Source organism: Rhinoraja longicauda, chromosome 12 (genome assembly GCF_053455715.1).
Source record: "Rhinoraja longicauda isolate Sanriku21f chromosome 12, sRhiLon1.1, whole genome shotgun sequence".
NCBI lineage: Eukaryota > Metazoa > Chordata > Chondrichthyes > Rajiformes > Arhynchobatidae > Rhinoraja > Rhinoraja longicauda.
The window spans coordinates 30976119-30992062 of record NC_135964.1 but is presented as its reverse complement, the minus strand read 5'-3'; the positions used below and the strand labels follow the sequence as shown (position 1 = coordinate 30992062).

General features: G+C 41.2%; 1 protein-coding gene across 2 annotated transcripts in view; it reads left to right on the top strand.

The window, feature by feature from the left end:
- tsc22d1 (TSC22 domain family, member 1) overlaps positions 1 to 15944 on the top strand; it is a 154914-nt gene that overhangs the window by 114553 nt on the left and 24417 nt on the right. The window contains exon 1 of one of the 2 annotated variants that reach the window (XM_078409383.1): positions 2659 to 2958. The exons of the other annotated variant lie outside the window; for it this stretch is intronic. Coding sequence (XP_078265509.1) covers positions 2852 to 2958 — 107 coding nt within the window. The 5' untranslated portion in view covers positions 2659 to 2851. Of the gene's footprint in view, positions 1 to 2658; positions 2959 to 15944 lie in introns of those variants that run through there. 2 annotated transcript variants of the gene reach the window in all.

Sequence of the window (15944 nt, the reverse complement as noted above, 5' to 3'; positions counted from 1 at the left end):
CAAAATGAAGCATCAGAAGCATCAGTTATCTCTTTCACCACTTCATCAAAATCGCCAAGTTTCATATTTTGCAGGACCAGAATTTAGTGAAACTAGACCCCTATGCTACTTGCTCCTCTGAAAGTAATTTACTCTATTAAATGGCCAGAATGCTTATTTCTTTTACAGTGCACCAAAACACCAGTTTCTGGGCACATTACCACATGTAAGGCAGTCTTACACTTTTTGTTTTGCATGTACGGCATTCAATTAAGACACATGGTAAGTTCACACCAGATTTCCATTCATACCATTTAAACTTGGTAATGTCTTACAGGCAGAATGTACTACAGAAAATATCAAATTGCAACTTGTTAATATTCTGCATGATTGACCGCAGACTCCACAAGTTGCCAAGATTTGCCCTTGCGACAATGAAATGGTGCTACAGTTGTGTTTAATTATGTGCTGACACCCTTGACCCATTGCTGCCCCCTGAAGGCAGATGGACCTTTAGACAGGCTCTGCAGGATCATACAAGAATCGTTGTTGATGATTTGCCATTTTCCCTCCCTCCAATGCCACCCCATCAGAACGACCACATAACAGTGGGAACGTAGTGTATAGACGAGCCCCATTGCTTCAAACACACATTGATGCATCAGCAGGAAGTGTCACAAAACAGTGTTCTTAAAGTAAATATCGTAGAAGTCAACTTGAAAATAGCTGGTCTATAATCAACCATAGGTGGCTGTATGGAATGACACCTTGAATTTATTACTTGCTCAACACTTTTACTGTGATACCACTTATGCTGGCCTGAAAGCATGCTTTTGGAAATAGGTTTTACACTCATTTACCAATTGTAAGATCTACAGATCAACAAGTTGGAGATGAGCTGTAAAAACTGCTTTTCTGCACTTTGATAACAAATTCTACCTATGACCCTTGGTTAATAATTACTGAATAGTTCTTGAGACACAATGTGAAGGATAATGAATTTGATTTTTTGTTGTTTGTTTAATTGTACCCGTCCAATTTATTACACAGCTCCGTTATTTTTAAAACTATCTGGTATGAAATAATTTAAAGCATTAAACTCCTGATTATGGGTACTTTCTCCACTTTTGGGACATTGTCGTTGTGGAGGAAAGGATTTCTGTTTGAAGTATTAATGGCTGTACGGTAAAAGAGGTGGGGCAGGAGGTTGGGAGAGGAAAGAAGTGAGAGAAATTTGTGGCGAGGTAAATAAAATAAAAGGTAACTAAAATAAAACTGCTATTGGAATAAGCTATAACATTTGATTTTGTGCTTCCACATTGGAGTACTGAATAGTTGCTTACTTGTTCATTCCTGATGTCCTCACTAGTTTTTGGCTGATCTATCTGATAGGCAGTTGTAATTTGTCCCAGTCCAAACTTTATGGGTGGATTGAAACACAAGGAAATCACATATTCTTACTAAACTCTTCAAAATATTTTCAGGTGAGGAAGCAGTACTCATTGCAGGGGCCCTTTCACAGTTAGTGGCTGGCTGTATTTATTTTGTGCTGTCTCTCCCTCTCTTTCTTCCTTTCAGCCAGATTTTTCTTGGATTTCAGTTGACCTGCTGGAAAGTGTATATGGAGATAGGGCAATCTTGGAATAAGGGAGCAGAGAGAGGAAATCCCTCTGGCTGCCATATGTATAAAACAGTTATCACCAATGTTAATTGCGTTGTGTTGACCTTTGGAGAAGAATATACATGTTAGGAACATGCAGGATCTGACATAACAGTAGTGGACTTCCTCCCCACCCTGCTCAGGGGAACGCACATTTTTATTTGCTTATTTGCAAGATGTAGGGGCACTGGAAAGGCCAGCATTTATCGCATGTCTGTAAGTGAGGAAGGGATGGTGAGATACTGACTTGAGTTGTTTGGTTAAGGTATCTGCTCACACAGTGATGCAGCTCTTGTTTTTAATTCTCATTCTTGTTTTCAAGTTCCTGTATATCTAAACTACTTGCTATCTCTGTAAACATTAGACCTACAGCACACCGCAAGTACCCACGTTTCATTACTTCCTCGATGGCTCTTGTGCCTTTAGCTGCCTGAACCTGACTTTCTGGAATTTGTTCCTTGACCTTTTTTATTTCACCTACTCTGCTGAGATGCTTCTTGAAACGTACTTCTTTGACCAAGCATTTTGTCTCTTATCCTAATATCTCCTTATGTAGTTCAATGTCACATTTTGTTTGATAGCACTTGTGTGGGATATTTTATTTCATTAAAGGTGTTCTACAAGTGCAAGTTGTGACATGTACCCTTGAGGTAAAAAACCATAACCACAAATCTGCATTTGAAAAATAACCTTTCCTTGCAATTAGCGGAAAACACTTCCTTGTCCTGTTAATTATTGGGTATTGGTACAAAAATGTACCTATGCCAAAATTTCTGTTATAAATTGAACAAGATACATTTAATTTGCATCGAATACACCTTGAGTTGCAGGAGTAGTTATGGCGGTTGGTAGGTTTGTGCTCACTGGATTGTATAATTGCTCATTCTAAAGATTCTAATCTCTGGTGATGGTTTATGTAACAGTGTGTCAGGTGATCGAGATCCAGTGACGTCATTGTCCGACTCTTGTTTTTTTTTTACACTTGCCAGTGCTCAGCTGGAACAGTGCGTGGAACAATCTTGCGTGCAAGAAGCAAAAGAGCTTAGCAGTACACTGAAAACCTGCCGGCATTGCAATATGTGTGTGTGTTACAACAGCCTGTTTGTGTTTTTTGATCACACTGTGAAATGCATGGTGTTATTCCTTAGGGACTGCTGAACTATCTCAGAAATAGGTTAATTGGAGTTATTAGAGTGATTTTTATCTTGGATCATGCAACGAAAGACTTTATCAATGAAAAATACAGTTCTCCGTGCCCGAGGCCGAGACAGAATGGCCATCAAAGTTCTATTTTGGGAGTTGGAGCAACATTTGAAGAGGTATTTCTAAAATAGTCTTTAAATTACTTTTTTTTAAATTACCACTTGTAGGCCAATTATATTTTTATGAAGCAATATCGCTGCTAGGTTTGAATGTGGATTTCATATTGCACATGCTGATTTGGAATAGTTTGCTGCTTGAGTTAATAATTTGCTTTTAATCTACTTTTGACATTATGTACTGAACCATAGTCATATTTCTGGAGTGGATTACTCCCAACAAGAGCAGATTAATTACTATCAACAAGTTTGCATTTGGTACATCTTTCAGGGGTTTATTGGGGAAGTAAATAGAGGTTGCTTGTCTTTCGAATGCGCTAGCAATGCCCTTTGTCACTAATCGCAAGTCGATTGTGTTATATAGAGTTCAAAAGGAGCTTGGCTGTAATAAAATGGGCAAAGCTGGAATTGCTTTTTCACTACAATAACGTGTGGCTGTTTGCTTTCTAACAAAAAAACTTCGACATACTTGACGTGGTGCTTCCCACAAAAGGGCATTTTAACTAAGTAACTAATAGTTGCAATGGTTTTGTATATAGCACACTTACATGCACTTCTTTTACTGTACATTTGTTGCTTTACCGTAAACTATGTGGTTTTCATTTCGCATTCAGAATTCATGTGCCCTGCATTGCAATCAGGTTGTGCAGTTTATAGCATTTGTGCAATGTGCAAATTCTTTGGTCAGAAATCAATCTGCACTCTAGTAGAGGCAATCAGATTTGGTGTGCAACAATGCCGTTTTTTGGGGGTAAATTAATATGCAGATTAATGTAAATATTATGTTAACCATATCTTGCAGTGGCTGATTTGCACCCACAGCTTTGTTAAATACCTGAACTCTCCTCTATGCAAGCTTCTATATTTGTGTACAGCTTAGTCTAGTGTTTTTCTCTGCAGTGTTTAAGGATCCTGGCTTGATAATGAACATTCCTTAAGAGCTTTGGAATTTATTATACAGTTCCTGCTTTTCGAGTCTACCCACCCTGTTGTGCAATGCACCTGAATCTGTCCTGACGTTGGCTGCCTTGTACTATTCAGACTATGTACAATTTTAGTATGTTTTTCCAAAGTGTTAACTCCCTTTTTTTAAATAATTTGTGGGCTGTGCTAGAACAAAGATTTATGACAGAGAATTGCACAATATAATCACCTATGCCACATTAATTATTGACAAAAAGCTGGAGTAACTCAACAGGACAGGCAGCATCTCTGGAGAGAAGGAATGGGTGTCGTTTCGGGTCAAGACCCTTCTTCAGGCTGGTCTGATTTACTCCAGCTTTTTGTGTATTTCTTCGGTTTAAACCAGCATCAGCAGTTCCTCCTTGCATATTAATTATTTCCTAACTCAGCCTCGTTTGACGATTATATTTCAGAGAATCTCTGCAACAACTTTTTGTCACTTGGATACAAATGAAATACGCAAAGCTGTGTGCAACTGTCTTGTACAAGTTCAACAAAGCCACATAATTTATTATTCTGCACCTCCTAAAACCAAACCAATAATTCAATTATGGTCCCATATTTGTTGTATAATAATTAAACTAAAATTATAATTTTTGAATTGGAATATCCACAGTGGATGATTAGTTAAGAGTAAGATGAAATATGCATGGTCTAGGATATCAGTTGAACTTTATGTTGGATGGAAATGGCACAGGCAAATAAAGTGTTAGAAAAGTTGAGCCTTAAGACAAGGAAGATGTGAAAAGTTGGCCACACACAGTTGAGTTAAATGGGCATGGTCCAGAAGATAAAATGGGCATATCATATATTGATTTTGATTCTTGCCTGACTATATTCAACAGATGCACATAGAAAGTAAACAAACATTTTCTTTACAAATTTGAGATGCGTGAAAAAAATTGATACTTCTGTACATGGGGGATGACATGGTGTCAAAAAAACAGATGCTCCCCCCCCCCCCCCCATGACCCCCAAGTCATTTGAGCTGAAATCCAGTCCTATTGTAAAGCTCCAGACACCAAGCTCAGTTTTTAAGTGCTTCAAGATGACCGTTACATAAATTTAAAAATGGTTCACTTTGCAAGGAACCAGTCTGGTCAAACACAAAAAGCTGTGTAATTAGTAGCTGAGATGAAAGGAAATAGAATAAAAATTGCTTTTAACTTTGCAAGTTTCCATGGCTGTCTTTGTGAAGGCATTTTTTTTGCCTTCAATTTACCGTTTTTATGAATGGATATGATGGTAGTCATAGGTCTATGTCCAAGTAGTTTGAGATGTGGGAGCAAAATAACATACAGCATATGGAAAGGACAAGTTGTCGCCTTGAAAAATAGACAAATGCTACGTGAAGCTTGAACGCACTGGGAATGTGACCCAGCTGCAGCTTCTAGAATGTGATTTCGTTTTATGAAAGACTTTACAAACATAATGTAGATATAAAATGTAATGATGATCCTGTCTTCAAATAGCACCCAAATAATTGATACCACAGAACTGCTTAAAAAAAACCCTATTTAAAAATTGAAGTTAGATTGCTTCTGGGCAACTAGGCTTATTGGTATAGATCATGTTGATTTGAAAATAAAAATGTAGGAAGGAGCTGCAGATGCTGAAGGAGTGACTCGACCCGAAACATCACCTATTCCTTTTTTTCTGACCTGCTTTTTGTGTTCATCATCAGTTTGAAAATAAAAATTCTTTCATTATTCTGTTTTAACCTTTTAGATATTCAGAAGCAGTGCAATGCCTTTGCACTTTCCACCTTCCCAAATCTAGTTTGTGTTTTATAACTTTTTTACTTTAGAGGTTAGCATTTTAATCACTTGTGAATGATTAAGAGCTCTTCCGTATTCTGGAACGGTGATTTAATTTGTGTAGAGTTTTTCACCGGTGCACATGAGTAAAGCCAGGGTGACATGCCCAAAATTATGTAGTTCCAGTGAAAGCCATTAACCACTGGAGAGGTTTTGCCTTACTGCCATTCTTCAGATTGGAGACAATGTCACAAACACTCCATTTATGCTGAAAGGTGCTGTTTACGTCGTTGAGATGTCAGATGGTACTCAGTAGGATCATTTGAGTGGGCATTGACAGATTGAGTTGACTCTGACTATTGAAGCTGGAATTTGTCTGGAACTAGCTGGTGGTGATTGAACCTGACGTGCACGGACGCACGCAGCACGCACACAGACGCATGTACACGCACACACGCATGCACACTCGCACAGACACGCACACAGACTCACGCACACACAGATGCACGCGCACACACGGACGCAGCAAGCACACGGACGCACACACACAGGCACCCACAGACGTACATGCACACAGAAACGGACACGCAGACATTCACACGCACACACAGACACGGACACGCACACACGGACACGCGCACGCAGACACGCGAGCACACACACACGCCCAAAATGATGTAGTTCCAGTGAAAGCCATTAACCACTGGAGAGGGTTTGCCTTACTGCTATTCTTCAGATTGGAGACAATGTTAAAAACCCTCCATTTATGCTGGAAGGTGCTGTTTACGTTGTTGTAATGTCAGATGGTACTCAGTAGGATCATTTGAGTGGGCATTGACAGATTGAGTTGACTGACTATTGAAGCTAGAATTTGTCTGGAACTAGCTGGTGGTGATTGAACCGGACACGCATGCATGCAGCACGCACATGCACACGCACACACAAACACGCATACGCACACGCATACACAGACGCACGTGGATGATGCACGCACAGACGCACGTGCGCACAAGCACACGGGCAATCACGCACACGCATGCACGCGCACATGTACACACGCACACGACATAACAATTTTTCATAAAGCCTAATAGAAGCCAAAAGGGATTTCTTATGAAGGCTTGGTATGTGCGCATAATGGTGCATCAGAAAATAAAACAAATACTCATAAATCTTTGTTTCTTTTGGTGTCAATGTACCAGACCACACTATAGTTTCACTATCTTATTTCATACAAAAAATGGGTCAGATGCATCTGGATAGTGTAAGAAATAAACCAAAATACAACATTCACATTGTAGTATTCTCAAACTATGTTCCACATTCATGCCAATGAAAACTGGCAGATCTCACTGTACACACATCAGTCCAAATGATTGTTCCCCCTGCTATTATAATCCTCAACCTCTCCACAACCATTGTCATGATAAACGACATCACTCTCTTTAATATCTTCCATTTCCACCTAAACAAGACTGTTTTGCAAAGTGCAACTCTTACATGTTGAACCAGAACTGAAGAATTTCCTGTAATTCCTTCCCTCTCTACTCAGTGTTTGTTTCCTCTGGAATCTCATAGAATCTATCTCCCGCTATTTCTTATTGAATGTGTTGTCCAGCATCCAAGGCATGCCAGCTACCACTTGTATGTTGGTGTTTCCAAGCTATCACCTTCCTTGGTCCCTTTCACCCTTTCTTCTCATGCTGCTTGTTTGAAATCCAACATTGGATTTATATTTTTTTAAATGGAAGAGGGAGTGCCAATCAAGGAGTGTGTTGTCCTGGATGGTTTTGAACTTGAAATAGAAATGGAGGTTTTATACTCACCAAGGTAAGTGTAGTACTTCATTGTGTTCTGGAAAGGTGTGGGACATGAAGACTTTGGAGATTCTGAAGGAGAGCTAAGCCACAGAATGATCGGTTTGCTAATTAGTACTAAATATTGTGCACTCAACGAATATTCCTACTTTTGACCTTTTAATCTTGCACACGACCATCATGTTTGCAGATGATACTAAACTAGATAGTATTGTAGGCAGTGAAGATGGTTATCAAGAATTACAGTGGGATCTTGATTTGGTAGGCAAGTGGGCCAAGGAAAGGCTAAGAGTTTAATTCAGATAAGTGGGAGGTGTTGGATTTTGGAAAGTTGAACCAGGGCATGATCTTCACAGTGAACGGTTGGGCTCTGGGGAGTGTTGTAAAGCAGAGGCAACTGTGTGGTTCCTTGAAAGTGGCTTTGCATGCAGATATGCATGCGAATCGTATGTTAGCATTCATAGCAAGAGGATTTGAGTATAGGAGCAGGGAGGTTCTGCTGCAGTTGTACAGGGCCTTGGTGAGACCGCAACTGGAGTATTGTGTACAGTTTTGGTCTCCTAATCTGAGGAAAGACATTCTAGCCTTAGAGGGAGTACAGAGAAGGTTCACCAGATTGATCCCTGGGATGGCAGGACTTTCATATGAAGAAAGACTGGATAGACTAGGCCTGTACTCGCTGGAATTTAGAAGACTGAGGGGGGATCTTATTGAAACATAAAATTCTTAAGGGGTTGGAGAGGCTAGATGCGGGAAGATTGTTCCCGATGTTGGGGAAGTCCAGAACCAGGGGTCACAGCTTAAGGATAAGGGGGAAGTCTTTTAGGACCGAGATGAGAAAACATTTCTTCACACAGAGAGTGGAATTCTCTGCCACAGAAGGTAGTTGAGGCCAGTTCATTGGCTATATTTAAGAGGGGGTTAGATGTGGCCCTTGTGGCTTATGGGATCAGGGGGTATGGAGAGAAGGCAGGTACAGGTTACTGAGCTGGATGATCAGCCATGATCATATTGAATGGTGGTGCAGGCTCGAAGGGCCGAATGGCCTACTCCTGCACCTATTTTCTATGTTTCTATATGGCGGTGCAGAAGGCTTTTGGCATGCTGGCTTTCATCAGTCAGAGAACTGAGTTTAGAAGTTCAGACAAGACGTTGGTGAGGCCACACTTGGAGTTTTATGTTCAGTTTTGGTCAAACTGCTATGGGAAATATGCTAAAAGATGGAAAGGTTGCAGAGAAGATTTGCAAGGATGTTGCCAGGAGTTGGCCTGAGCCATTGGGAGAAGTTGGGCAGACTAGGACTTTTCCTTGGAGCGCAATTGGCTGCAGGTGATCTTGGAGCTGTATTAAATCATAAATGGAACAGGTGGAGTCTATTTCCCAGAGAAGGGGAATCAAGAACTAGAGGGCAAAGGCTTACGGTTAGAAAGAGGTGACCGATTTGATAGGAAACTGAGGGGCAACTTTTTTCACTCTGAGGGTGATGGGTATATAGAACGTGCTGTGAGAGAAAGTTACAAACATGTATGTGGGCAATTGCCATTGCTGTGGAAATGCTAATATTGTATCAATACTGATCTATTTGGGTTCAAACCGTAGGTTGATGCAGAGGATATGGACTGGTCTCTGGGAGACAGTTCATCTAGTGAAAAGTGATCATCCTGGCAATTGAGGAACTCAAATTCATGAAATTCAATAAAAGAAAATCTGGAATCAAACATAATGGTATTGTTCGTGACTATGAAATTATGAGATTATCATTAGACACCTACCTGATTCCCTCATATCCTTCAGAGAGAGAACCTGCCATTACCCGTGACTCCAGGCTCACTGAAGAAGGGTCTCGACCCGAAACGTCACCCATTCCTTCTCTCCCGAGATGCTGCCTGACCTGCTGAGTTACTCCAGCATTTTGTGAATAAATCGATTTGTACCAGCATCTGCAGTTATTTTCTTATACTCACTGATGTAACTTTTTTACATTCTAAAAGGATCAGATGACAATTTTAGGGGCAGTTAGGGATGGACAATAAAGCTTGGCTAATTACAGCATGCAAACACATGTATTAATGGGATGTTTATGTGTGTGTGCATATATATATATATATGAATATATATGAATATATATGATTTAGCCATCATTCATTTAAATGTGGCTGCTTCTGATTGCAGCTAAGGTTTGCATATTTTGCAAAGCACAAAACACACTGTTCCCTGTGGTGTACTTTGACCATGCGTGACTGTACATTTGTTTACAGAGATAAGATGTATTTACAAGGATAATTGACTCTATGATGGACAGCAATGTGTATATAATGTCAAGGTGTGAACTTGAAATCTTTATCAAAGTCCATTTTTTTAATAGCAAATCATGACATTGCTCATTGACATTGCCTGTGTAAGTAACTTGCACACTAGCATCCCTTTTGAATACCAATTTCCTTTTTGTTTAATATCTGTACTTTGGGTAAAGTTACCTGAATGGAGTGGGAAGGGTAGATCAGTCTAATGATTAGTTTCAGCGCAGTGTAGCCTCCCTGTTCAGCAAATTTCTAAGAATGCCTTGTTGAACTGATTGATGTAAAATGGAATAAGTGACACGTAAATAAACTTTTTTTCCTGTGGCACCCTTCTGTGGGTATTAATCCCACATGGTTAATTTCCTTGTGGCATACTCCTAAAATGTATTTTTTGTAAAAGGCGCTTCTCTCCTCTGTTTCTTTATATCTCCTTCAACTATTTTTTTTTCTTTGACAAGGTCCCTGAAATGTTATTTCACAGTTAACAGAATGAGGAGGGCAGAGTGGCTTGCAGTAAATGGTGGATCATTAATGGCTTGCTGGAGTGACTTGGCAAAGCTTGTGTTTAGAGATAAAGTGTGGAAACAGGATCTTCGGCCCACTCAATCCTCGCCCATGATCACCCATACACTAGTTATCTGTTATCCCAGTTTCTCATCCTACACCCTAGGGGCAATTTACAGAAGCCAATTAACCTCCAAACCTGCACGTCTTTGGAATGTGGGAGGAAACCGGAGCACCCAGATAGAGCCAGGTGGTCACAGGGAGAACAGACAAACTTGGATAAGTTTAACATGGTATCATATACCAACAAGGACATTGGAGGCCGAAGGGCCAATTCCTGTACTGTACTGATTTGCGTTCTTTTAACGGCAGCATTATTTTAGATATACCTACAAATCTCTGCTGTACCGCTGCACCGAGTGACACGAATGCTAATGTCTGTAATTTCTCTTGAAATTGCCATCCCGAGGCAGAAAGTTTCTTCCAATTTTTTGAAACCTCTGCACTGAATACACTGGTAGTGTATAATGTTACTCCAATTTCCTTTAGAGAATCATAAAGTCATACAGTGTAGAAACAGCCCCTTTGGCCCGACTTACCCACCCCGACCAACATGTCCCAGCTAACATGCCAGCTAGTCCCACCTGCCTGCGCTTGGTCCATATCCCTCCAAACCTGTCCTATCCACGTACCTGTCTAACCTGTTAAACATTGGGATAGTCCCAGCCTCAACTACTTCATCTGGCAGCTTGTTCCATACACCCACCACCCTTTGTGTGAAAATGTTGCCCCTCAGATTCCTATTAAATCTTTTCCCCTTCACCTTGAACTTATGTCTTCTGGTCCTAGATTCCCCTACTCTGGACAAGAGACTCTGTGCATCTACCTGATCTATTCCTCTCATGATTTTGTACACCTCTGTAAGATCACCCCTCATCCTCCTAGCTCCAAGGAATAAAGACCCAGCCGACTCAACCTCTCCCCATAGCTCACACCTTCTGGTCCTGGAAACATCCTCATAAATCTTCTCTGAACCCTTTCAAGCTTGACAATATCTTTCCTATAACATGGTGCCCAGAACTGGACACAATATTCTAAATACTCTGACTGATGAAGGCCAATGTGTCAAAAGCCTTTTTGACCATCTTATCTACCTGCGACTTGACCTTCAAGGAACCATGCACCTGCACTCCTAGATCCCTCTGCTCTACAATACTCCCTAGAGGCCTACCATTTACTGTGCAGGCCCTGACCTTGTTAGATGTCCCAAAATGCAACACCTCACACTTCTCTGTATTAATTTCCATCAACCATTCCTCAGCCCACCTGGCCAATCGATCCAGATCCTGCTGCAATCTTTCACAACCATCTTCACTATCTGCAAAACCACCCACTTTTGTATCATCAGCAAACTTGTTAATCTTGCCCTGTATGTTCTCATCCAAATCATTGATCCATATATGTTTCTTTAATTTTTCAGCTAATATTGGGAACTGGGTGACGGTCACAAAGAATAGTTGGCTCCTCAATACTGCCTATTTAATGTCCCTCTCAATACTGCCTATTTAATGTCCTCCCCTTTCCACTGTTTCATATCTATACAGACACAGGGAGGAACAGAGAGCGAGAGAAAGGAGACATGCACACAATCCATTAATATATTAGTGTATTAAACTATATAATAGAAATAAATCCGTGGCCTATTTAGAGGTATCAGAGATCCTCCTGTAATAATCTGGTTTGGTGCTTGAACGGCTTTTGGTGGAGCAGATCCAAATATGTAATTATTTTGTATTTTGGTATTAATATGGGATTCTGTTTGCTTGATTAACAAAATTTGTAGTGTGTTTCAGTGAAAAGCAAGAGCTTGTGAATGAAATTGAGGAGGATGGTCAAATGAGATGGAAACACGTCAATCTTTGTTTAAAAAATGTAACAAATGGTTTCTGAATTAGAGTCTAAAGCACATTTTAATTTGGGCTTCATTTCTGAAACACCCAATTGTTGAAGCTTTCATGTCCACTTTCTATAAGATGGTAATTTGCATGCAAAGGATGAATCTTCTAACAGCATTGGCCTTAAGAATTCTACAGATTCTCTGATGTTTGCATATTGAGTTCCCAAGTAAAAACTTGCAAATCTTTGAACCACCAGCACATAACTTCATTTGGCTTGTATTCCCTCTCCTTGATATATTACATTAGCCGTATCTTTTTAGCTCATTCAAATGTCAGAATATAATACAATACAATACAATACAATATAACTTTACTGTCATTGTACAGGGGTACAACGAGATTGGGAATGCGCCTTCCATACGATGCAATAAATTAATTAACTAATCAGTATAAATTTATACAACCCAGTGAAACAAAATTAGAAACGGTTTTAAAACAGTATAAAGTTCAAGTTGGTCTGTGCCGGTTCACTGTGCGATATGACCATCCGGCTCAGCAGGACCGGTTCATAGCAGCTATGGCCCTGGGGATGAAGCTGTTCCTGAGTCTGGAGGAGCGGGCGTAGAAGGCCTTGTAGCATCTGCCTGATGGTAGCATTTTGAACAGACTATTGCAGGGGTGTGAGGATCTTTGTGAATGCTGATGGCTTTTCTGAGGCATCGTGTGTTGTAGATGTCCTCCAAGGCTGGTAGCTGTGTTTCGATAGTCTTCTGAGCTCTATGGACTACCCGCTGAAGAGCTCTCCTCTCTGCCTCTGTGCAGCTGAGATACCACACAGGGATGCCATGTGTTAGGATGCTCACTATGGTGCAGCGGTAGAAGGTCGTCAGCAGCTGTTGGGGTAGACCAGACTTTTTCAGTGTTCTCAGGTAGAACAGTCGTTGCTGTGCCTTCTTGACCAGCGCAGCGGTGTTAGTGGACCATGTGAGATCCTCCGAAATGTGAGTGCCCAGAAACTTGAAGCTGGACACTCTCTCTTTACTGTCCCCGTTGATGGAAGATCGGAGCGTATTCCCCGTTGTGTGATCTACGGAAGTTGATGATCAGCTCCTTGGTCTTGGTGGTATTTAGGGACAGGTTGTTATCAGAACACCAGTCCGCCAGGTTCTGCACTTCCGCTCTGTAGTTTGTTTCATCACCGTTGGTGATCAGCCCGATCACCGTTGTGTCGTCTGCAAACTTGACAATGGTGTTGTTGTCGCATGCAGGAACACAGTCATGTGTGAATAGGGAGTAGAGCATGGGGCTCAGAACACAGCTCTGTGGTGTGCCAGTACTCGGGGTGATAGTGGAGGACAGGTGCGGGCCCATTCTCACTGCCTGCGGTCGCTCCAGCAGGAAGTCCAGGATCCAGTCGCATAACGACGAGCTGAGGCCTAGCTGGTGGAGTTTGGTGATGAGCTTGGTGGGGATGACCGTGTTGCAGGCAGAGCTACAGTCAATGAACAGCATCCTCACGTACGTGCCCTGTCTCTCCAGGTGAGTCAGGACAGTGTGAAGAGCCAGAGAGATGGCGTCCTCTGTGGATCTATTTGCCCTGTATGCAAATTGATGTGAGTCCAGTGAGGCAGGGATGCTGGATTTGATGTGTGAGAGGACCAGCCTTTCAAAGCACTTCTTGATGATAGGATTTAGGGCAACCGGACGGTAGTCGTTCAGGTTGGTGATTTTTGCTTTTTTCGGCACCTGCAGTATGGTAGCCGATTTCAGGCACTTGGGATCCGTAGCCAGAGATAACGACAGGTTAAAGATCCTGGTGAATACCTCAGCCAGCTGTTCAGCGCAGTCCCTAAGTACCCTTCCTTGCACTCCATCCGGGCCTGCAGCCTTGCGTGGGTTGACCCTTCGCAGAGCGTGTTGTACATCCTGTGTGCTTAATGTTAAGACCTGTCCCTCTGCCTTGGCTAGGGCTCTTCCACTCATGGTGGTATTGCCAGTTTCAAAGCGGGCAAAGAAGGTGTTAAGCTCGTTGGTTAGTGTGGCATCGCTGTGGGGGCAGGCAGGGCTGCTCTTGTAGCCAGTGATGTCTCTGACACCCTGCCACATGCTTCTGGTGTCCGTGGTATTGAAGTGGTCTTCCACCCGTTGCCTGCGGGTGTCTTTGGCCCTTTTTATACCTTTGTTCAGGTTTGACCTGGCAACACTGTATGCTGAAGTGTCACCAGATTTAAAGGCTTTGTTGCTTGCCCTCAACAAATTCTGTACCTCCTTATTCATCCATGGTTTCCGGTTTGGATACATCTTTATTTCCTTGTCCACTGTGACATTCTCCACACAGCATTATACAGTGCGGGTTTACTGCTGACGGTTACAACTGTGACCCTTGCTGTGCAGTATAAATTTGCACCAATCCTAAATTATGCAGTAACATAATCCAAAAATGGATCATAAGTAAATTGCTGTGATTTGAGCTGAAAATCTACATATTTTTGAAGATGGACAAACAGATGATTCAGATATGCCCGGGTAAAATTAGTTAAACTGTTTGTTTGATTTCACAGGATGAATATTTAACGTAATCCTTCAAGTTTTCTTCATCAGTGGATTACTTACTTCATTTAAACAAAATAACTAACTTGCATGTTTTCCTTAAGTCTTGCAGAGATTTTCACTTGAATACTTATGCTTTTAAAAACTCCAATTTTTATTTGTGTTTTAATGACCAATCCTTGTTTGATCAGAAAACCAGAAAACATGTACACTAAGGCACAACAGTTGAGCTGTTTATAGATTGCTGGGAAAACCAACAAGTTTTGTCAATTTCAGTATTTAGGGACATGGCAATAGCATCTTATCCACCTTTCAGATTAATATCTTTTAAAAAGGAGAAAATTGCATAAGTACAGTTTTAGTTGAAGCATTATGTGAAACTACCTCCAATTCAGTGTAATAAATAAGGTTCTGTATATCAGCCTCCCCTTTCACAGAGCCCCATTCTATTCTGGTTATTTGACCGTTGATTCCTCAAGTGCTTCATTTCTTCTATTAAAGTCGTGTTCTAGTTTACAATTTTTTTTTGCATGAAACTCATCGTTAATTCTTCCCTCAAACTTTTTTCCATCCAACAAGGTCAATACAATTTGCCATGCATCAATTGGACAATTGGGTGTTACTGGCAATGTCAGCATTTATTTTGTGTGCCTAATTATTTTTGGTGATAAGTTGTTGACTTCACCTGCTGAGCTTCTGGATATGGACTTTCAGGATTTTGACCCAGTCAAGATGATGGGTCAACTTTGCAAATTGGGGTGAGTTGGAGTTGGTGGTATTCCCTTGTGCCTAATTCATTGTTATTTCAGGAGATGGCATCTGGGAGGTCTTTAGTTTTTTTTAGTTTTAGTTTTAGAGATACAGTGCGGAAACATGCCCTTCAGCCCACCGAGTCTGCACCCACCAGTGACCCGCACACATTAACACTATCCTACACCCACTAGGGACAATTTACATTTATACCAAGTTAATTAACGTACAAAACATGTACGTCTTTGGAGAGTGGGAGGAAACTGAAGATCTCGGAGAAAGCCCATGCAGGTCACGGGTAGAACGTGCAAACTCTGTACTGATAGCACCTGTACTCGGGATTGATCCCGGGTTTCTGGGACTGTAAGGCAGCAACTCTACAGCTGCGCCACCATGTCAGTCATTTGAAAATAATTGTTATTGAATTGGGTATTAAGGAATAAATTG